We start from the raw sequence: 25,334 nt of genomic DNA on the forward strand, positions 1-25,334 counted from the left end.
ACTTCATAGTGGCCCCAGTAGTGGAGCGTAGTCCTGGTGGGTTTGGATATTTTGCACACAAAAAAATATAGGATTCTATCGACCGAAAACGGTGTGCGCCTAGACCCAGCCGAGCCAAACCACGTGACCCTGCTTTCACAGCTCTGTGTCACCCTACACAAAACCCCCTTTTTTATTAAAGGGCCTCACTCTTTTTCAATGGAGCTTCCGTTCCACTTCATCTCACAGTTCCTTTACACCATCGTCATCATCATCATGATCACCCTCCTCTTTTAGGAATCGAATGCACGCTCCTCGCAGATCTCAAGGGGTGCTTTGGTGGCACCGCCCATCACTTCAACATTGGTGTCCACCCAGGGGATGACGTTGCCGGGCATGTAGGCCGAGCAATTGGCCATGCCGATGATGTCCCCGGGGCGCAGCACCCGGTCCCACATGTTGAACTGACTCATCTCGCCCACGAACGCCTGGGTGGCATCGAAGCGACCGCCCACAATGTCCTGGCGGGACAAGGGGAAGGTTGAGAAGAGGTGGAGGGATGCAGGAGGGGAGGTTGACAGAGGGGGGGGAGGCAGGTAGGGGATGAGAGAATATGGGAGGAGATCGAAGAGGAAAGAGCGAGATAGAGACACATGCAGCCAAGCAATAGAGAGAGAGAAACAGGAAACAGAGGCAGACAGAGAGAGTGAGAGCAAGTGAGAGGGGCAAAGAGAAACAGAGAGAAAGTAAGGGAGATAATAGAGAGGGAGAGAGGGGGGCAAAAATAAATAGAAACAGACAGACAGAGATAGAGATAGAGATAGATGGGCATAGAGGTAGAGGCAAAGATAGACGAATGTGAAGACAACATTAGACATCAATCTTTCAACATCCCCCTCAATATCTCTATATTATTTTCCTCACTGCAGCAAATCAGATCAATTCCTCCTGTGAATCTTTCCACATAAATCGTGACTCCTGCTCTGCATTACCTGCCACCTCCTGCAATTATCCATCCACCTGTACCTTCGCTGCTGCAATTCCACAACCCCTAAGAGCCACTAGTGTATATACTAGTATAAGGGAAGTATAAGTATAATTCCCTTAAAGTATGGTGTGCGAGTGCTAGTTGCGTGTTGAACACACAGACACACAAAAGCATGGACACACACACACACAAGCATGAACAGAGACACACACACACACACAAGCACACGTACACACTGGAGAGGGAAATGTAGTTATGGTTATGATGTGTTTTGCATAAGATGTGCCGGCCAGGGGGAGAAGGTGAATGACGTGTCGCTGATTGGGCAGATGCTAGAGTAAGCCCCTAATGATTCTGCTGCTCTTGACGCCTGTTCTGTACCCCTGGCCCAAGGGGGGACACACAGAACGGAACACAGACACACACACTGACGAAGACACACACTGGAAAAAACACACACACACACACACACACACACACTGGAGTAGACACAGACATGAAATTACACACTGACACAGACACAGGCTGGAAGAGACAGGCACACACACACACACACACACACACACACACACACACACACACACACACACACACACACACACACACTCACACACACACACACACACACACACACACACACACACACACGCGCGCGTGCACGCACACACACACACACACGCACACATAAACACACGCACACACACACACTCACACACTAACACATACTAATTTTTCAAAAACCACACACTTACCATTCAGCCTCTATTCCCGTACCTCTCCTCTCCCCCTCCCCCTCCTGGTCTCACCTGCTCCTGGCCCAGGATGATGACTCCTCCAGGCTTAATTGGGTGCCAGGGGGCCAGGTTGTCCCCTGTGCCCAGCCGCTCTCCATCCTGGTAGGCTTCCCAGAAGCCATCCCTGGTTGTCCAGGTGATGCAGATGTGATGCCAGCGGCCATCGCTTACAGACAGAGGCAGCTGGGCCACCTACACACCGGACAATAGAAAGGTGGGTTATAAAAGAGAGAGTAGGAACAGGTGTGTGTGTGTGTGTGTGTGCTGTTGGTATTAATGCATTTATCAGATACTTTGCCTGTAATAAATGAAATATGCGACGTGGGATGGCAATCTGACAGGTGTGTCAAAGAAAGATGGCTCGTCCTGCGCAGAATTCTCCCTCTGACGAGGCACATGGGCCACACACTATTTTTAAATAATACTTTGATGGTGATCGTCATCAGCCACCATGCATAATGGACAGCCTTCCGAGCAGTAGGTAGCAAACCGCTTCTCAAAGGAGCCTTTGGTGGTAGAGCTCTGCTTTGTCTGCTGATCAAAAGACAGACTGTCGGATCCTTCATCATCACACGTGTTTGCGACGAAGGCATCGTCCACAGTTGGGAAGGCGCAAAAAATGGATATGTGACTACTCTGTGGCTCATGAACGGTTAATTTTGTCCTCAAGATAATGATATATTCTTATATTTGCAGTTATTTCAAATCACATCTATTGGGTCCAACAGCATCTGTGGAAGTGGTTTCACATTCAAAGGAACATTTAAGGATTAAATAAAATCGGAGGATCTCAGAAATAACCAGGGTTCATATGTTATGGACAAGCATTCGATTTCATAGAGAAAGACTCATTCAGAATCGATTGTTGTAATTGGTTTCAAACATTATGGTCAAACTCGAAAACATTGACACACTGTAAAAAATAAAAAGTTGAGCAAATTCAAAATTGCAAGGCAACTTACTGCAATCAATTTTTGAGTTTTGAGCCCATCAAAAAGGTAATTTTCTTCTTTAGACAAACTTGAAAGTTAGTTATACCAACTAAGATTTTTATATTTTACAAACTCAAAAAAATAAGTCAGGGGTGTTAACTTAATATTTCAAATTAATTGTAATATTATTAAAAAAAAAAAAAACATTTCAAAGAATGCAAAACGAGTTTTAAATTCACTTTATTAAAATTAATAATTTGAAACTTCCCTTTGAAATTTCTGAATGCCAGACAGCAATAGAACAAGCAACATGTAGCTAGTTCAGCAGCAGAGAATCGCTGTATAAATGCAGCAAACCAAAGTGCAGAACAAGTTTGACATTATGGTCAAACTTGTTCTGCACGAGACGGGAGCCCAGGTTAAACGGTGACGCAACTCTCGTGCCTCATACACCGCACGATCCGAGAGCTGCCTTTATTTAACACACACCCGCAACACACAGCGCACCGCACACCCAACCAACGGACATGCAAGTCTCGGTAACGGTGGCGGCAACACTACGCACAATAAACAACACACAAACAATAAAGACCCCAAACCCGTTAACCCAAATTAGGCTAACAGAAACAAATTGACAAAAGGCAATAAACCCCTTTTTCCCAACCGGCATCACGAATACCCAGACTCCCCGGGGGGTAGTGTCGAAATGCGCATGTGCACCGTAGTTGGCCCAGCCTCAGAGTCTGACTTAAACCCGTGTGTCTTGCTAACAAAGAGACTACAGTTAGCCCAACTCTTGACCCAACACTCAACATTGTTGGTTGGACTAAATTGCATTGCACAGTTGACATGAATACTTAATGTTTTATATTAATTTTACTCAGAAATCATAATGAGACCAACAATTTTAAGTTTTTTACAGTGCAGTACGCTGTGTAGAGCATTTCAATAGAAAGGTTAGACGATTGCTTGCGTTGTTGATTGTTGCTTAGTATTCATGGAAGACAAAAAGCCGTGGATACACAACTGATCCCTGCCTCACTTCGTTCCAAGCCTAACACACCCAGTATGGTGCTGCTACCTCATTCACCATATGAATTTTGTATAGACTACTAATCCTCGTGGATTTACTTGTCACATTGAAAACAAAATACAGAAAATGTGCAACACGTCGGACCAAATGTGCAATTTATAAAATCTTGGCGGGTCACATTGAGTGGTTGCCAGGGAACACAGTGTTTACGTTAGTCCTTCTTCAACAAGTTGCAAACCTTTACAAATGAAATCCCATCGATCATTGGTTTAGCTCAGAAGACATGAAGGTCTTGCCATTAAACGTCCCTGCGAAGTCTAATCTGAATGGTGGTAGGATATAGTGGTGAGGGTTTGGCTGATGTCGTATCCAGTAGTCCTACTAAGTTATAGCAGAATTAGCAGAGGGGGTGCGGCACAGAACAAAACAGAAAGGGTCGGAGTTATGCATTGTTTCCTCTTTCGTTATCAAGATATTCTCATTTGCGTGAGCTGGTGATGTGGCAAGTCTACACGCGGGATACATGTTTTTTTTATATATGAAACCTTACAACACTGTTTGACAGTTAACTAGGGCTGGTCCGTGTTTGTGTTCGCCATTTACATGCTTACAGATACCTGCCTCCAGCAACGTGATTGGACAAGAATTAAGTTTGATTTGTGAGATTAGAGTTTGATTTACTTCTGACAGAACGGTTCAGATTTTGAACACGAATGACAGCAGAAAACCTGGAGTAGGACAAGATGCCCCATCCTTACCTGCTGCTTAATGACCTACATCTTCAACATTCTTGTTATAAGCTGCTAATCAATCTTCTAAATTACTGTTCCAGATAAAAAACAATCACGTTTATGATAAACTATGAGATAAAAGAAAATTTGGGCTGAGAGTACTAGGATGGAGAGGGGACGTGTTATTCCCATAGTTACGACACACACCACCTACTATAATACGTTGTTGTTTATGAGCGTTATAATGAGCCTTATGATGTGTGCCATACACCATAAAGTTATAATTAAGGGTACTAGAAACCTAACTCTCTCATGGACACCAACATCAAAATCAACTGTTGCCCTGAACAAGTGGCGTAATACTATAAATGTCCGGGTTTAAGCCTCTCTCGGACGCTGCCATCAACATTACTAATGCCCAGACAAAGCTTGACACATCCACGAAGAGGAGGAGGATAACAGGGGCACTTGGTGTCATGAAAACAGCATTACCTATGTTCGGAGCAGGGTGTAATGTGCCAAATTTGGTTGGTGGAAACTGGTTAAAACATAGAATTTCACTCTATTTCAGTAACACTGATACAATATCATATGACAATGTTGAAGATCATATAGGACTGATTACCATGTTTAAAACAATTCACAAATAAAATGTACCCTTTACCATTGGTATAACTGTATTCAAATCAGGACAGACACGTGTTGAAAATCATTTTACCACCATGGACACATAACCTTTTGGACAAAGTCAGACTATACTAGTCTATACTGCAGTACACTCAATGGTAGCAGAATACAGTCTTTGCAGTCTTTTATCATTATTACTTTGCATGGTGATTAATATAAGCATTGTTATAAATGGTACACACAGCGGAGATGATGTGCCCAGGGGAACCTTGTAATAGCATGAATAAATGTAACGCATGGATGTGCTACATACAGTACACACAGTTATCATATATAGCATGCATGGTTCATTGATTGCTACCATCCTCCACACGCACAAGTGTACACATAAACACGACGCATGCATGCTTGCATTTCACTTGCACATGCCCATATACTGTACATCGACACAGACACACCCTTTGAATACAGTTCTCTGATCTCTAATACACCCTCTACCATTCTCTCTATCAGTCTCTCCCTCTCGCTCTCTCTTTGTCATCTCTGTCTCTTTCTCTTTTCGATCCCTACATTTTCTTCATTCTGTGTTATGTGTTATTTATGTTTAGAGAAAATCTGGTTGAAAATCTGCTGCCTGCCAATAACAATAATAAACAAGGGGCACAAAAAGGGAAAAGTAACAGAAAACCCTTTAAGCCCTCCATTGGCCACTATGCTCCACCAACAGCCCCGTCCGATACACCCATACTAGCACTTTCTGGCATCACAAACAGGGAAATATGTATTTTTACAATCCCGGTTTACGCAAACAAATGTTGTTTAGGTAACAAACAGAAATGTGAGTAATACAGAGCGATGGCATCTAATGACAATAAGAAATCCACAATTTAACATTCAAATGGCTCGACAAATGCTGTCTTTGCGCTTTTCATTTCCATGCAATAATCATAAAAGGCCTTGCTAACACTGTATTGCTAAGTATTGCCAGAGGAGTTGGGTCGGCCAAATGAGCGACCCGTATGAAATTAAATCAGGACTATTGTGAGAAGGAAGGAAGGAGCTCACTCTCTGGAGGGCGAGAGGCATGAGAAGTAAACCTACTTGTACTACCAATATTACTACTACTACTACTACTGCTATTACTACTAGTATTACTACAAAGCCCTACTACTATTACTACTACAACACTTTGCTCTTATGGCTACTCTAAACTCTGTCCACTTGTTTTTTTTAAAATAGGTCATCTGTAGCGACTCTTAGTTTGATTCCATACTTTGATTTAGGGCTGCTCGATGATGGGAAAAACATAATCACGATTATAAAGATTGAAATCAGGATTATTCAAACGATTATTTTTAAATCGAAATCGAGATTGAAATTTGATAAATCGCCCAGCCCTACTTTGATTGTTCTCAGCCTTGAGGCTTGTAACTCACCTTGAATAAAACTTCTTCTAATCTTCTAAACGACTAAATGTACGACTACTACTACTACTAATACCACCACTAGTACTATTACTATTATTACAATAATCTATGGTAGCATGACCAAAGAAAATCAATTAATGAATAATGAAATGAATAATAATATCTGATAATAGTTCAATGCCAAAAAAGTCACAAATCAAAACAATATGATTGTGTCGTAGGGTTTGTGTTAAATCCCCATACTGTGTAGTCCCTCTGAGATACAGTGAAGCATCCCAGCATCAAAAAAAATCCTTTCCTTATTTACTACTATCCATACACTATAGAAGGCTTTGTTTATCAAGCCATATGCTTGCTCGCACACTCCTACACATCCGCAGTCATCTTGCCAGGCTCAATTAAGAAAAAAACACTACACAACTACAAGAACAAGAACATAACAACAACACACAATGACACACAAAGTACACACACAAAGTAAAATAACAAGCGGAAAACAAATACTATGAAATCTCTCACTAGAGCACAAACCTCCTGTGAGGGACCGGCGTGGTCGCCCCACGTATTTCACCTTCCCACACCTCCGCCAAGGATTCAGCTTGGGGGGAACCAATAGGCTGCCCTGAAATGAGTCCAATGACACTCCTGTCTCGGACCTGTCTCGGACCTGTCCAAGACAGAGGCCTGTTTCAGGTAGCTGGTTTAACATACTCTGAGTTTAATCCTGCGCTCTGAGTTGGTTGACTCAGAGTTCAGGGTTGAAAAGCAACTCAGGGTTTTCGGTTTCAGAACAGGTGATCAGCGTTGGATTAATCAACTCTGAGTATGTTCACTCTGGGTTGAGGGTGTGCCTGTTGACTATGAAGAGCCATCATCAATGGATCTCTGATAACATGATCAAACATGGACCAAAAGCGTAGATCCACTTACTTTTCCCCCACGGAATTGGAAATTCTAATGAACGTGTATGCCGAGCAGTTACCCATTTTAACAAAAAAAAGCAATACCGCCGCGGCAGCGAGAGCGCGAGAGAGAGCTTGGCAGGAAATAGCTGAGTTAGCTGTGTGTGTGTGTGTGTGTGTGTGTGTGTGTGTGTGTGTGTGTGTGTGTGTGTGTGTGTGTGTGTGTGTGTGTGTGTGTGTGTGTGTGTGTGTGTGTGTGTGTGTGTGTGTGCGTGTGTCAATTTACGCAACCCCGAGTTGCCCCACGAGGACTTGGCAGCAAATGAAGTACAAAAATATAGTTTAAACAGGTAAACTAATGTTTAATTGAAATCAAATCAATTGTGCTGTTTTGCCTGCTCTACCTAATTTAACAGCTATGTTCAACATGTATTATATATTTGTATACTATATTTAAGCAGTAAATGTATGTAGTAGGCCTACATTTCCCAGCCACCCCAACACTGCCAATATTTAATAGGATTTAGATATATTAGAAGGCTACACCTAGGCAAAATGCATTATAAATATATATGTGTCTTCAAAATAGCGCTTACTGAATATTAGGGTAACATTTTCCTCCATGTTAGCAAATCGAAAAAATGCAGAGGCCCGGCAGACTGGAGGGGGTCCACCACCTGCAGCCCTCACAGAGGCTGAGGAGATGGCCCTAAGCCAACAGAGTATGCGTCCTGTGGCTGAGGGCATCCCTGGGGGGAGCTCCTCTGATCCCGCCCACCCCCCAGGATAGAAGTGCCTTTACAGTATAAGAGGTTGGTTATTCAAAATAATTAAATATGTACACGCAACCCAGCGCGTTGCAAATTAGATGGGGCAATATTCTAGCTCAAGTAATAATTGCACTGTCTAATCATCTTCTTCCAGTTACTGATGGCGTCATCGCCCTACTTGAACCAGATGCCCTCACCAACCTCCATGCAATTGTAACAATTCAAAAGATGCAAAAGGATGCTTTGGAGATCCAAATTTTGGAACATAAGTTATAGGTGGGTGAGGTGCAAACTGGGATAGGCTACTGTTCCCTGCTCTAAAAACATACCCAATATAAATGATTTTTTTTTTTTGTGCTTTCAGGAAATAAAAAAATCCTCATAATAAGTAGATTGTCTTTATTAGAACACGGGCTGTGGTGAGACAAGTTATTTTGTTGAACAGTTTACTCAAAGGGTTTTACTTCAGTGAACAATGCAGACGATTTTGCTGAGCATGTGCATGTAGAGAAGAACAGCATCTGGTTAAAAGCAGTACCAGGGTCTTTTCTGCCTTGCATTCTTAAAATGAGTTTCTTGACTTGTAGCAGTTATAGGTCCGTGGTTAGTCAGCTACTCTGATCATGGGAAAGCCACAACGTTGAAGTGACTGTAGTACAGAGCGGGTGGGATGCACGGGGCGGATCATTCTGCACATGCGTTAATTGCGATAAAAAAATAATAAATAAACTTAAAGCATGCCCCCGGTGCGTTTGACAGTTAACATGGGGGCTGAGAAGGTGGTCTAAATAAATGATAGATTGCGCTGAAAAACGATAGCGCTCGTGAAGAAAATTATCAGGAAAATAAAGTATATCCAACCGGGGTCTTAATAATCGTTCCTCACAGAGATTCCTTCTGAGGATCGCAGCCTCTACGTCCACAGGCTCTCGTAGAAAAGGACATGCCATTTCTAACACTTCCTTCTGTCGGAGAGCTGCCTTCAGCCTGATAGACAACAAACTCAGAGTAGGTCTAACCACCTCCCGAGCAGGTTAGGTCCACGCAAGGGTGTAACCATGGTTTAGACATTGGGGGGGTCCAATTTTTTATTATTATTTGTTAAGTGCATTGCCTACAATTCTATATTTATATATGAAAATGTGGACATTTAGAACATAGTTTCGAGGACTACATTGACCATTTGAATTCACATCTAAAGGAATAGTGTAATAATGTAATGTCTGCCCCGCCCCCCCCCCCCACACACATACACACACACTTTGTTTTGGTTAGCTGCTTACTGACCTTAAACACACCTACCAATTACAATTATGCTCTTCCAGTAGTACTGTAGCAAAAAGGATAGCTTCCAATGGAAAAATACCACATACCCATGACCACATGTCATTATGTTATCAGAAGAACAGTGGCTGACCTTCGTGATCATTTTGGTCTATATATTCTGCTTGTATTAGAAGTAGGCTACTTTTATGTATTGCTGACATGTAGGCCCAGGTTATAAACAATGTTGTAAGGCTGTCTAGTCTCATATTCAAAATTCTCACCTTATCACCTGCATGTCCAGAGCATGTCCCTGTCTGGCCACTGCTTTCAACATGCCTGTCAAGTTACTTACTGTCTGAAAAAAACTGCGTATGCTTGGCTGTTGGTCCAGTTTCTTCTGCTTTTTAGGTAACCTCAAATCCTCCATTACTCAACTTTACTTTCTTGGCTCTCACTGAAGAAAGAGTGTGGGGTAACCATGACAACGCAGAAAGTCGCGAGGTGGTTTCAAACTAAATCGCACAAGTGTACAATTAGGAGGGGGGATTCACACACTCAACAAACGGAAATAAATTGAAAATAAATAAGACATAACCAGTGATGTTGATAGGTTTTCAATGTAGTGAGTCCCCGGGACCCACAGGTGGCGAGTTGGGTGGGTCCCTGAGAAATTCAATGGGTCCCGACTCCCCAGTTTAAAAAATGTGTTTCTTTTTTATTATTATTATATTTCTTAAATTAAATTAATAGTGTTAAACTCCTTGATGGTGGTATGATATGGTTAGAGCTGGAGTACTCAACCGTTCATGTTTAACACTAGAAACACCGGGCCATTTTTACTTACTCCTAGCGCCGCAAGAGGGGTCAAATGACCCCTAAGTCATTTTAATGAGAGGCTGTGCATTTGCACATAATGATCACTAGGTGGCGCCAATGAGCTATTACCGCGCGAGGGCCACATTTGTGTGTGTGTGTGTGTGTGTGTGTGTGTGTGTGTGTGTGTGTGTGTGTGTGTGTGTGTGTGTGTGTGTGTGTGTCACAAGCCTAGTCCTCACGATTTTGTCATAAATGTACATATATTCAATCAGAAGGATTGCAAAAAAATCCTGTTTGATTTGCTCATTCGACACGAATGAGCACAGCATCGAGCAGTGGAAACGTGGGTTTATTTACTATGAAGTTCGTATTTTTAATTGTTGAAATGAAATCAGCGGTTGTTGTTTTGGTAGCGGCTAAATTAGCATGTCGCGATACCTTGTACAGGGGATCACGTCTGCGCCGAGTAGATGCGCAGAGGGTTGAAACAGCGCTTGTCCGATCTGCTCACAAGAAGGTTTCTTTGGCCAGTTACTGTGATTAAACACGAGTTGTTTAATGTTCACAATGTATCGTTTTTCATGGGGAAAATGAGATGCGTCCCCGGGACGCATGGATAGTGAGTTTAGTGTGTCCTTTGCTCCTTTCAGATTTTAATGCGTCAGGGACGCAGGACGCGTACCTAGCAACATCACTGCATAACAAGAGACCGATCCATTGACAGGGTTCATAAAAAGAGAACATATATTTTACATTTTATCCTGCTGTATATTGGGGGGGACAGGTTAGTATTTTCTCAACATTGGGGGGGACACGACCCCCCCAAAGAATGCGTGGTTACGCCCTTGGGTCCACGGCGTATGTTGCCGCAGCAACTAACTCTCGGTTGCGCTGAACCTGCTACCTGAAACGGAAAACCCAGTTTCCACTAACTCAGAGCGAACAAACTCGGGGTTGCCTCAAAACCAGCTACCTGAAACAGGGCTCAGGTCCGAGACAATAAAAAAACACCTTGAGTCCGGTCTGTTTATCCAGTGTCTTGATTATATCTTTCCTTATGAACTCTGCTTTCGTCTTGTGAGTGGAGGCTAGCGTTGTACACACGTGAACCCACTTGGCCTTGTGTTTCCGTATCCAACCCTCTGATTGGTTAGATTGTGTAAAAAATAATCATTTTTCTTTTTATCGAAGCCTTTGCAATTAGAAAATCGTGTTCTATTACATTGCGATGTCAGTTTGAATTTGATTAATCGTTCAGCCCTAGCGCCTACCTTATCGTTCACCAGCAGCTCAATGGGGTTGTTCCCCCACTCAATGAGCACAATCTCATTGGCCTGGCCCGGCACGCCGTAGGAGAATGGGGTGCCGATACCTGGGCTGGCGCTGGACTTCAGCCACATGCACACGGTGAAGGCGTACATCTCTGGCAGGCTCTTTTTGATGCGGCCGAACAGGTAGTTGGTGCGCACTGACAGGGACACCTTGAAGTCCTCCGGCGACTTGAAAGCGTTGTTGGCTGCGGACATGCATTAAACAATAAATATGTCAATACTGGTGTGATATACTGTTTGTAGGTTTATGTGAGCTCTCGACAAAGACAAAAATGCTTGTCGATATTGATGACAATTACAACTAGAAAATGCATTTCCAGCAGAAATGCGATGAGTGCTGTAGTACTAAGTGAGGTTGAAATATTTTTTAATAAAGCCACATAGATTAAGGCATAAAGAAACGTCAAATGGCTTAAATGAAGTGAAGGGATTTGAACAAAAGTTCAAAAGTCTAAATGGAATAAACAATGTAAACATGCCCAGAAAATGTAAATGGTTGGAAACAAATAAAGTGACAGCTGAATGAAAAGGTCAAATGTATTGCTCTGCACTGCTGGTGTGTGTGTGTGTGGGCGCTCGTGCATGTGTGTGTGTGTGTGTGTCTGTGTGTGTTTAAGAGAATAGCGAGCCGCTGCGTGATTAAAAGTAGCCCAATAGAGCGGGAAAAACCTCCCAATCCGGCAACATTGCGTAACGTCCTCACGCTCCAGCGTCAACCAATGAATGAGACCAACTGAATACGAAGCCGGTGTGGGTACAAGCTTGACTCGGCTGCCAGATCGACTCGGGGTCCTGCGCTTACAGATGACGTATCGACACTTGACGTATCGACACAAGCCAACGGACAAAACCCGGAAGGGTTGTTTATAAAAGGGGCTCAATCATGGACATAAAAAGAAGGCTCAATCCGTTTTGGTTTTGATTTCATTGAACGCAGCCCGTTCTTTTGCACAAACAAAGCCATTGGAAACACGTCTAAGAGCACTGATGAATGCATAATGTAAACCAGTTTGTAGGGATGAGTCGGTCGCGACCGATTCGTTCACAACAAACGAATCCCGAAGGTGAACGACAAGAACTGGTTCCCCAAAACAAGAGAACTGGTTCTTTGATTCTTTTTTTTTTTAACATAAAACAAAAATATGGTCACGTAAATAAAATATACAAACAAACAGAGCTTCGTCTCCCTGCGACCTTATATTGATTGAGTCTACAAAGTTCTCAAAGATTCAGCCAATGAGAGGTAGCAATGGTGTTGCCATGGCCCCTGGGTAAACAAATGATAAGGTGGTACCGTCGAATTTGCACGCTTTCTCTGTCTGACGTACCTTGGGTCATGCTATTCGACGTGGGGCCACTCATATATCCCCCTACATTTCCGAAAATAGACTTGACCTCCCTCTGTTTATTGGATAAACGCATTTCCCAATCCCAGGAGTCTTTGCTCCATTTTACGTCAATTCAAGAACAAACAAAGAAATTTAACTGCAGTATTCGTATTTTTTAATTATGACCATAAAAGTTATGTAATGCCTGAATAATGAAGAAAGTAAAAAATATATATAAATATAAAACCATGAATGACCTATAGAAAGTAAGCAAGTGGTATAAATATTGGTGGGACGTTTGGTTATACCATATAGTATATCTTGTGGATTTTCACGGAGGGTAGAGCCTAGAAGTCATTTAAATTATGCTCAGAGCCGTCTCGCGGGGGGGGGGCAGACACCTGTGAGATTCCCTGTCAAATTACGTAATCTGACGTAACGAACTAATCAAAACGAACTAATCAAACGAACAAATCGTTATAGTGAACTGAACTGGAAGAACTGATTCCCGGAAAAGAATCATTTTGCCCATCCCTACTGTTTTGACTCTGTTTTGGGAGCGCTGGAAATAAAGTGGATCGCCCCGTTCAGTGAATGGAGTTAACCGATTATTCTTTTATATTACCCAAGTATAGGCAACAATAATTTGTACATTAGATTATTATTCATAGATTAGAAAACAAAAGGAGATTGTTAATACTTGGGAGTACCATGGGAATGAATGAAACGCACATGCGCATTTAAAAGAAACGTTTACAGGAAGTGCGTCATTATTGCGCATCTAGGACCCCGAGTCGGTCTGGCAGCCGAGTCAATCTGGTACCCACACCGGTATGAAACTAAAACTGTGATTCTGAATAAAGTTAAAATGATATCGAAATTCTGTTTGGATATTATTGAAGATACAAGTGTGTAGATTTGTTAAATGGTTTGAACGAATGTAAACGGTTGAAAGAGTAGGAGCGTCAGAATGGGCAGACGTCTTCAATGAAAACAGCTGAAAACGAAGCCGGTATGAAACTAAAACTGTGATTCTGAAGAAAGTTTAAATGATATCGAAATTCCGTTTAGATATTATGGAAGATACAATTGTGTAGATTTGTTGAATGGCAGCAAAATGGCAACGAAGATAAACGGTTGAAAATTCATTTAGTTAGGTCGTAAACAGGTGAAGTGCCATGGGAGTCCCATTGACTCCCATGTTAAAAAAAAGATAGTATTTTAAAAGGGGCAATTCTTAAAAAGTATAAAATATAAAAAAAATCTGAAAAAGAAGGACGGGATTCCAAGCTATTCTGAACATTTCAAATTTTTAATGGAGTCTCCAGGTGAACAATTAAGGAAAGAGATAGGTCCCAAGGTTTGTAGAAGATAATAAAGAAAGAAAGAAAGAACCTAATTAAGCTGTTATCTGTTTCATATTCATCTCTCTAATCAAATTCTAATCTATTGTTTGAATAAAGATGAGGTTGCGGCGACGTCCAACGTACTGTTTGAAAGTTTCCAGCTGCTGAGGTGGAAGGCGACAATAATGAGGGATGGATCTGATGATCAGAGTGATTGACCAACAGTGGATAGCGCAGGTGGCCAGGGCTATACAAATCACATCAAGGATGACAGTAAAATGATTAATCTGTATTGATTTCAGTATTGATAAATGACAGTTTCAAACTTGCGGTCAAGAAATTGCTTGGCACTAATCCACACAAAATACCCCACGGAAGTAGAAGCTACTGGATGGCGGTGATTGAGATGAAATAATCAATGAGGGATCGCAGGGGAAGAGTTAGCCAGGGGGAAAGAAATGTACAAAAAGAGAAAAATCGGAAAGGAGGTGGAGCAATATCAGGCATTAAAACACAACACAGACACACACACAATCACAAGCACACACAAACACAAATACACACACACCCAAACACACACACCCATACATACAGATACACACACACACACACACACACACACACACACACACACACACACACACACACACACACACACACACACACACACACACACACACACACACACACACACACACACAAACGTGTCCACACAAACACAAATGCCCTCAAGCATATATATCAAAAGAGGAAAGAATTATCCCTGACTCCATAGTAACCTCCATAGTAACCATTACAACAACAGCTTTTTGGGGTCCTTCAAGTGTAGTGGTTTCTTAGCAGCAGCAGCAGCAGTATCAGGGCTGTGCTGAGAATAAGATAGTGGTCCTCATTATGGTTGAACTGTATTAGCTTAGCACTAGTACCAGCCGTGGAAAAGGCTGTGCATGTTGTCACCGACAGCACCCATTAGCCATTAGCAGCTGCTGCTGTTCCGCATGGTTGCAATTTTTCACCATTTATTTTTGCTCACATTGATTCAAAGCAACACACAAGCTCTAGAATTAAGAAATGTGTGCAGCCTGGCATAATAGGTGTTCAATGCCTGAACTGTTTAATAAAGGGCAATATTAACAAGTTCTCATTTGTTAGCATCTTTTGTGTCTTGTCTCAAGCTTTGTGAAATCAAACATTAAACATTAACATTAAAACATGGAGACAACAGAGCCTAAGGCAGGTGGAAGCAGTGTCCAGTGACTATCGGGACTCCTAATAGGCGTTCCTGTGGGGAAGGCAATTCATTTCAAGCGTTAATTTGGATGTCTAACATCAAAGAGATACCCTGAAGTATTAACGTGCCCTTGAATTTTCCTTAAACTAATTAACTACAAATGCTGCTACCAGATTCAGCTTTTTTAAGACTGAGGTGTAGCTCAAAAAAGTAGCCCAGGGAGAGAATGGAAAAAATAAAAATATTGAAAAGTCAACAGTGTAGGATTGTACACTTGTATAGAAAACACAGCTAATTAGTGTCTTAACAAGCCCCTATTTTACCAGCAGATATGTCCGTAGTGACCCTATTGCATTCATTAGTATTACATTTTTTATATATATATCTCAAAATGGACATGCTCAAATGTTGTATAAATTGGTAGGCTTGGAGTAAAATGAGTATGTGATACAATGGATCGGCCAGAATTAACCATTGGTGGCGCTATAATAAGCAATATAAGTTCAACATTCTCAACAGGCTGCCATTTTCATTAGAAAAGTCTAAGATGCACCATTCGTCATGATGAACAACTTTCAATGTGCAACCCATATGGTCAGACCATTTAGATTTTATGCAATGGCTTCAACTCAAACAAACACCCACAAAAAAACTGCTTTGATGCCGGAGTTGATAAAAACTGCAAACTTGGCATGTACCAGGTGACTGAGGGACTATATAGTCTTAAACTCATAGCAATTAGCCCAAAGACAGCGGGTATATACAATTTAAAGTAAAATATATGCATATCCCGATGTTTAAACAGCTATAACTTTGCGTTAAAACCATGTAGGCTTGGCTGTCAAAGATGTCTACTAAGAGGAGATTCCATAGTATACCCATGCCAAATTTAAATTATCTGGAAAATTGGATGCATTGGTTTGAAGTAGGGCTGCAGGATATATCGGCTATGCACGATATATATCGATATAATTTCCAAGGGGATACAAGATTTGACAATATCGTTTATATCGATAAGAGTTAAAATGGTCAGTTTCCCCCTCAAGCGTCTGCAGCGCTTGCCTTGGAGACTGAGAGCGCTACCCCTCCCCCTCCCGCTCTGTCTTTCCGAACGTGCCGTGTGCAAAGACGCCTCATTCCCGCCCCCGCCGCCCCCTCACAACACAACAAGCATGGATGATACCCGTAAAGAAAAAGACGGCGGCGGCGGGAGACGAAATTGTTTCAAAAAGGAGAAACAACGGCTCCATAATGTGGAAATAGTTCGGGTTTAAAAAAAACAGATGAGCAGCAGCTGCAGGTAATCTGTAGAGAGTGTAGCAAAACCGTTGAGACTAAAAGTGGAAGCACGACAAATCTGTTCCACCATTTACAGCAGCGGCACAAAGTGTAGTATGAGGAATGCGTAAAACTCCGTGGCTGTGCTGCTGCATCACCGGCCGCGACAGTTTCTTCTGCCCCGAAACCAGGGCCGGCGCTCGGCAAATGTGTTGGGGGCGCCCTCTGGTGACGCTCTTAATTAATTAATTAAAATATATGAAACAAGCGAAATGAAACCAAACATGTTCCCAAATGGAACGGAGAAGGGAGGGGGCGGGGGATTAAAGTTACGGCGCACTGAAACCCTCACCGTAGTACGCAGGACAATGCGACGAAGCCAATGCTCTTAATGGTAGCTAATGTAACCTACAGCTTTATATTGTTTTGCATAGGTGATTATTTTGTGAAGAAGGTGAAAAACTTCCCTTTTTTTTTTAAACATCAAGAAATCACATGTTGCAGTAATACTGACCTATGTTTTAATAAAAGTGCTTGCAACATCTCACATTTGGCTTTTGACTTACAAAAAAAACATCTAACCCACTCTATAGAAAATATCGAGATATATATCGTATATCGCCATTCAGCCAAACTTATCGGGATATCATATTTTGCCCATATCGTGCAGCCCTAGTTTGAAGTAAGCCTATCCAAACCGAGGCCTCTCTCCAACACAGGATGGGCCTTAAAGGGGTATACACATCATTGCCAATGATGTGTGTATGACTTTAAGACTTTGAAGGCTTGACCATATATACTTTAGAATCATTGTTGGAGATTATTTTGATATGTTTACTTCGGGTAAACCAGTTTATAAGGCACACAAATGCCATATTACCATAACTACCAACTCACTATATTTACCACGTATGGAAGACTTTACTATGATGATCAGGCCATGGCCACCATAATCGCCATATTTCAAGACCTTGTTATCGTTGCTTGCAAATATATTTGAAATTGTAATTGTAATTTAGATTTATACAGACATTTTTAAACGCATTTAAATCTGTTCTGAAACTAATTCTGACTCTGAATTTCAAGATGAATTTGCATCTGAAAGTGAATCAGAAGCATAATCTGGTTCTGAATCTGAATCCTTACTTCTCTCCAGCTCGGTGATGCGCTCCAGCAGAGAGCTGAGCATGCTCTCTGTGCGCTGGCGGTGGCCGGCCGTCTCGTTCAGGAGCTGACTCTTCTCCTCCTCCAGCTCAGACACTTTTCTCAGCAGCTGGCCTTCTAACACCTCCAGCCGCTGGCGGAGCACCTCTCGCAGCTCTGTGGGCAGGGGGGCCAGGGGGGGCAGGGATGCCACTGGACCCCCGCCACCTCCACCGCTGGTCAATGACAGGTTGCTGCCAGGGAGACGCAGCTGCTGCTGTTGCTGCTGCTGGGTGAGGTGGAGGTGCAAGGTTGAGAGGAGGAAGGGGGAGAAAGGATGTTAGCAACTAGAGATGGACCAATAGAATAACAGAAACACAGACAGGTGGACAGAAAAACAGGTAGATTCATTTGGCTGGGAGAGGGTGCTGTGTGTTATCGAATATCCTTTCAGCTCTGGTCCCTCCTACTTACAAAACAATAACAACAACTTTTTTTTCGCAAAACAATTGACAAAGTAATAGCCGGAACATTTAACAGAAAGGATATCCCCCCTCACTCGCTTCTCCCCTCTGAATTCATGGGACTGTAACAGATATGGAAGTCCCTCTTTCTCGGTCGCAAATATTTGCACATTCAAAGCAGGCATAAGGGGAGGTTGTAGACCAACAAAATAACAGAACCACAGACCTGTAGAACTATAGAACAGAAGCAGCCAGATAGAAAGGCACCGTACTAGAATAGTATGTAGACGTACATTCATATAAAACAAACTGGAAGGCAGATGGATAGCTCAAGCAGGCAGAAGAAGATGAGATATAGAAAATGGAAGAATGATTCAGATAGTCAGACCAACCTTCTGACAGACAAACAGACAGACAGAGAGGAAGTATAAGCATATAATTGAATAGTGTGAGTTTGTGTAAGAGACAGAAAATGAGAGCTTTGATTGAATGAATAGACACTGACAATAGCAGCCATGTGATCCTCTTAGGCCACGTTCCATTCAGTCCCCGTGGAGACCTAGACCTTCATACCCCTCCTCCTAAATGGAATGGCCTCCTTCCTTCAAACCACTCAGGTTGTATTATAAGTTATAACGCCATATCAACACTACGCTGAGTAGTGGTGAATGTATACATGTGGTCCTGAAGGAGATACTTTTGTTCAAACGTAAACGTATCAAGACTTACTAGTAAGGCTTAGCAATCATGGAAGAAAATCGAAATTGGAGCACCTAGAGAAAAAGTGTAAAGCAAGTCAGATTGCTCGTTAAAAGAACCCTGCATGGCAGGTTTGAATGGCACCTGGCTAGATGGGATTTTACTCCTCATTAATATAGGATTTATATTGCTCTGGAATGCTACACTATGCGCAATGAGTGAGCATAGGCGATTTAGTTGACGCAAACGCTCTACTCAGGTCCACTCATCACTTTCCAAAAGTCAATTCAGGTGTTTCATATGTTGAACCTCCACCTTGTGCCATCTCAAACACTGTACGACACTCGACGATGATTAATCTCGCCTGACACAATGGAACCTTGCTGAATAATCCAGATGGCACTGATCCAAACGCCATCTGTCACTCGCTCTCTCTCTCTCTCTCTCTCTCTCTCTCTCTCCCTATCTGTAGGCCTGGCGAAGCCAAACTCCTCAAGGTCTTCACTCTGAATTCCATCTGAATGCTGCCAAATGGATGTTTACCGATGGATCGAGAGAGAGAGAGAGAGAGAGAGAGAGAGAGAGAGAGAGAGAGAGAGAGAGAGAGAGAGAGAGAGAGAGAGAATGAGAGAGAGAGAGCGTGGCTGGCTGGGTTTGTAGTATGCCACAGTATCGACCTTCCAACAATCGTTATATGGTAAGCAGATGAAGATCAATGGGGACGACATCAATAAGGCATGGGAAAATATGGCTTCCATATTCCAGTGGACAGCTGCAATACATCCTTGATTTGATCAAGATGGGGGGGGGCGGGGTATTAAGGCATTCAATCATGCATAATTGCGGGTGAAGCAAGGGGAAGGGATGGAGCGCGATTGAGAGAAGTGTATGTGTGTGGAAGATAGAGAGGAGAGAGATACAATGAGAGGGAGAGAGATTGTTGAGGAATTTAAAGGTTCACTACACGTTATTAGTGAGATTAAAGTGACCAAGTAGTTTAAAATAAAAAAGTATAAAAATATTGATTAGGCAGAGAAGGAGAACAAGCGTCTGTTGTAGATTATATATATTTATATATTTATATATATATATATATATATATATATACACATTACACAACTTGCAGACGCTATATATTTAAGCAATAGATCACGACAGGCTGTGGTATGTGCTCATTATACCACTGTTAAGGGGCGCTGTCCGACCCCGACACGCAGCGGAGGGCCGGCGACCCCCTTCACAGTGGTATAATGAGCACATAACACTGACTGAAGTGATCTATTGCTTTTATACAACGGTTACTATCATGGCAAAACGAAAGTCATAGACACACTACATTTAAAAAGAAACCAAGAAAGTCAAAGTAGCCGTTTTATTAAAGAATACAAAAAAGTAGTCCCTCCTGTAGGGATGGGAATTGATAAGAATTTCACGATTCCGATTCCGATTCCGATTCTGCTTATCGATCCGATTCCTTATCGATTCTCTTATCGATTCTCATTGGGTGAGAAAATAAGTATAAATGTGTTTGTTTGCATTACATCTCTTTAATATCTGATCAGAAGTGCTTCTAGTATTAGGAAATTGTACATTTTCAAATCAATTGGTCTAGAAGAAAAAATATATGTTTCGCTTTTTAAGCCCAAATGCCATCATTATGTGCCATACAACTAAAAACACAGACTGAAAACAGCCAAGTAAGAGCTTGTGCCTTTTGGAATTCTAACAGTGCTCATTTGCATTCAACTTGTAACAAAATTAAACTGACATAAACAAAATGAAGCATTGATTAGACAGAGATTTATTAGATGGGCCTACCTAATAAACCGTTGGAAGACATAAGACCGGAAACCATAGCAATGCCGGTAAACAAACCCCGAGAAGCCCAATCCCTATGAGAGCTCCCCACGCTACGGCCATCCGGAGGCGACAGAGCTGTTGGCCATGATATTATATATACAATTATAATATAGTATATAATATATTATATACTATTATATATAGAGCTCCGGGAGTCGCAAACTGCAACAATCACTTTCTCCTCCATTCCGCGGTTCACCCGGACTGCTGCACTGAGTTTGACGGCTGAACGCGGATTGGCTGTTACGTTACACATGTCACTCAGTTATCACGCTATTGAACGCTGATTGGCTGTCATCACGACAAAAACTTGTCATCGGTTTTCTCCCGCGAAAAACTCGCCCTTATACGCGTCTCTACGTTCACTTTGTATGGGATCTTGTCGCCCCGTCGCGTTTGGTGTGAACGCACAATGCGATTCTTCCTCGGCGGCGACATGTTTGCTGCGTTCTGAACCAAATCAAAGCAGCGTGTGTGTGACGTCACGACGCATTTACCGCGACCGGAACCGATAAGCGGAATCGTTAAGCAGGCTTGCTAACGATTCCAAGGAATCGGTTGACTCGGAACCGGTTCTGAACAAGAACCGGTTCTCGATTCCCATCCCTACCCTCCTGGCTGTCTTCCAAATGCACGACGGTGGCTATGCAACACACTTTAGCGTCCCTCCGAGAGAAGGCTCGGCTAGAGCGGTTCGCCGGCAATTTATCCTATGGAGCAGTTCACTCGCCGTGTGCCGAAGCTTTCGTTAGACTCTCCATCGCCTTGCTCACTCCCGGAGTAGCAACATTTACACCCTCTCCATCATCCAACATATGTTTTACTTTGTAACTGTTTCTACTTCCAGGCGCGGAGTGATATGCAAACTTTCACAAAATGATCGGGCGTCATAGCAGTTATGTATACGCTCATTATACAACAGTTGGGAACCAATCAGATTCGTGGATTTAGGTCCCCCGTTGTATAATTAAGCAATAGATCACGCCAGGCTGTGGTATGTTCTCATTATACCACTGTTAAGGGGCGTTGTCCGGCCCCGACGCGCAGCGGAGGGCCGGCGACTGAAGTGATAAAAAATATATAAATATATATATATATATATATATATATATATATATATATATATATATATATATATATATATAGTGCGTATATGTGTGTGTTTACGTGCAAATAATAATTGTGTATGTGTTTGTGTATGTGAAATGCCAATGTGTGTGAGATAACACCTATTTGTGAGGATGTACTATGCAAAGCAGCAGCTCTCCTCTGGTAATGACCTAAATATTTTATGAATGGGATTACCGAGGCATGTGAAAAAGACTGCAAAAAAACAGTTAAAATGTTTGGTCTTTAGAGATTAAAACTCACTGGAGCAAATGCAACACATACTAGAGCATTGCATTTGAGTGCAAATCGTTGAAAACGATTTTGTAAGTGAATAATTTACATGTAAGCAAATGAATTCCTTATCTTTAATCCTATAGATTAGTGTGTGCGCTTTAGGATTTTAAATGAGCTGCGGTGAAAAAGGCTTGCATGTGCAGAACTTTTTGCTTTCAGCCAATCTTGATGCAAAATAGAAATTATTGAACCTTTGACACCATGTCTGTTGATATTTTCCAATGCGTGCATGTTGCCTTATAAACAGCTCGCAGCAGCAAAGCGTTGAGTGAACCTGACAAGCTTACCAACTGACCCTGCTAAATCCACGCGAGGTTTTAACTGCTGCATATCATGGATAATGTGCATATTTGTTAGTTTGTTAGCATGAGACAAGTCAGAGGCAAAGGGGATAAAAAACTTTCGACAAGATAGAAACGTAGCGCAGATTCAACAATGGCCTATATTTTGGTTAATGATTAACAAATTGGCGCGCGCAATCTCACCTCCAAGCTCTCCAGTCGACCCTTGAGACTCTGCATGGTCTTGCCCAACTGGTCTATGGTCTCGCTGGGGTCGCGGGGCAGGTCCCCCATCGTGTTCTTGCCGTACTCCTTACGTCTGGAGCCCTGACCCCGAGCTCTGCTCTGTGACGTGTCGTCCGCGGACGATTCGCAGCGCGCAAGCTTGGAGTTGAGCTCCTTGATTGTGCCCTGCTGGCTGACGATCGTCTCCTTCTGTAGCAGTATGGTCTCACGGAGCTGGATGATAGTGTTCCGCAACTCGTCCTCCACCTGGCTCGTGCTTTGAACGCGGTTCCCCGTGGGGCCGTATCCGCAACCTGGTTCCGCTCCCGGGGGGATTGCGTTGCAGACGAAGCGGCTACCTGTGGCACCCTCGTTGGCGCGCGCCGTGCGTCCACTTACCAGGTATAAAATCCCAACAATTAAATTGAGCATCCTGACAAAAATTGTGATTTGAAAAACAAATATAATTCAACCACGAGTCGTTGACGTCCCAAATCAAAAGGCGTTCTATAAAATCCAAATCTCAGTCATTTGATGGCTTTGGACATCGTGTTCGAACTACCGAAAACCGCATGGGAACAACAAAGTTATTAATAATTATTTAACCACCACAAATAATATAAAAAACAAATAAAAACTCCGCAGTTGAACGCACAGTCGCAGACGATTTCAACTAAACACACCAAAAGATGGCCATCGTCTTGCGCATTGGACATGGAAAACTGCAGGAAAAAAAGAATCACAGATATATTTTCGATTAAGTAATTTTAGTTTAAAATATTTTTTCCAAAGTAGCTAAACATATCTAAGATAAACATTTGTAGCCGTCGTCCTCGTGCCTCTGCGGTCCGCTTGTCAGTGAGTAGTGTTGATGCTGGGGTTGGAGCAGATTAATATAGGGCGCGCGCACTGGCGTTTCCGTTCATCATTTGTGTGCTCAGTCAAATCGGCTTCATCACACGTCATCATTGCGTCGCAGCTGAAAGTATACGCGTTGCGCCTCGAGCTCTGCTCTTCGAACGTAGTATAATTATGTAATAATAATCGTGATGCTCGGATCTAGTTGAACACATGTTGTACATATAAATATATCAATTATTTAATGTATGAATTAATGGGATTTTTTGTCAAACATGATTTATGTCACAGTGTAAATACAATCAACACAAAATTCAATGCAAGAACAGTTAGTGTTATAGGTCAATACTGTGGTTTGAATTATTTTTTGAGGTAGCTTAAATATGGCAAATTAAACAAAATCGATACAAGAGAACAGCTCACACATTATAGGTGATAGGCCTACTTAAAATGACAGTCCCTCACACCCGCACGCACACACAGAAACACACACACACACACACACACACACACACACACACACACACACACACACACACACACACACACACACACACACACACACACGCACACACAAAAACACACACACATAGACTTCTTCCAATTTGGCCTACTTCATGCATGTACCAAATCATCCTTTTTCACTTGCGCCACCACCTAGCATGCTTTGATTAATGGATTATGATACACTGACCTTGGCATGACTCTGACTCTATGAAGCTCTTCCTCTATATGATTACTCCTAAATCTACTGCTGCTGTAAGGTTCCTTTGGTCGGACCGCCAGGTTTTTTTTTCAGAAAGTCCATCATCTGCCATTACTGACCACGTGGTCCTCTCGTTCGCAAAGTTATTATTTTTCTGTTAAAGTTGACCCAGTTGCCCTGTAACCAGAGAACAACTAAAAACATTGGCTTAGTTTAGAACCAAAGCCTAAGCATGGATTGACTTGAAAACAGCAGTCCCTTTTCATTTTGGCATAGGGAAACGGTTAGCATAAAATATTTTGTGTTTTTCTACCTGATATACCAGAATACCTGTCCTGAATCTAAATTTTAGTTAAAAAAATATATATATATACTAAGAGGCAGAATCATTAGAGAATCGTTAACAGAGAATGCAATTGTGTGGGAAGGAGCACTAGGCTTATGCTCAGGTTGCTGAGCACACAGAATACACAGTTTTACTAAATCTGGTATACATATGAATATATCTGCACCTTGGGTCGCATCTATGACAGATCAGGGCTTAGCGGATCTTAGGATGTGAGACATTGAAGAGTATTGCAGGGGCTTTCGTTGTGCGCCGCTTTCTTCATGCAATGTCACATCAAGGCAAGACTGGCAACAACCTGTCAAAATGCTGCAAAGGAATGTGGGACATTGATGGCAAATAAGATGATCAAATTTGGCTCAGTAAACGATTAATGAACTCAAGGGTTAAACTCTGCAGAGCTTCCCTATCAAAATTGGATGTTGTGAATATTTTACTAGATATTTACTTAGAGAAGCTGGAGGCAAACACTTTTGAATAGATAAATTGATCTACATAACAGTAGCATTGTATCTGTGTGCAGCGCTTTTCCTTGAAAGGGGCTACAGGTTGGAACGGTATCATCTGCC

General features: G+C 42.3%; 1 protein-coding gene and 1 long non-coding RNA gene across 2 annotated transcripts; one reads left to right on the forward strand and one right to left on the reverse strand.

The window, feature by feature from the left end:
* Positions 1-272: 272 nt before the first annotated feature.
* Positions 273-23,665, reverse strand: LOC130374391 (neuronal pentraxin-2-like). The gene is made up of 5 exons (XM_056581131.1): positions 22,835-23,665; positions 17,926-18,208; positions 11,537-11,781; positions 1,774-1,953; positions 273-500 (listed from the first exon to the last, which is right to left on the reverse strand). The coding sequence occupies exons 1-5, from the start codon at positions 23,285-23,287 to the stop codon at positions 273-275; spliced, it is 1,389 nt and encodes a 462-aa protein (XP_056437106.1). The 5' UTR covers positions 23,288-23,665.
* Positions 8,189-8,460, forward strand: LOC130374707 (uncharacterized). Its single transcript, XR_008893661.1, has 2 exons — positions 8,189-8,225; positions 8,338-8,460. It is a non-coding gene; the product is annotated as an uncharacterized LOC130374707 (long non-coding RNA).
* Positions 23,666-25,334: the final 1,669 nt, after the last annotated feature.

This window comes from Gadus chalcogrammus, chromosome 2 (assembly GCF_026213295.1).
Source record: "Gadus chalcogrammus isolate NIFS_2021 chromosome 2, NIFS_Gcha_1.0, whole genome shotgun sequence".
NCBI lineage: Eukaryota > Metazoa > Chordata > Actinopteri > Gadiformes > Gadidae > Gadus > Gadus chalcogrammus.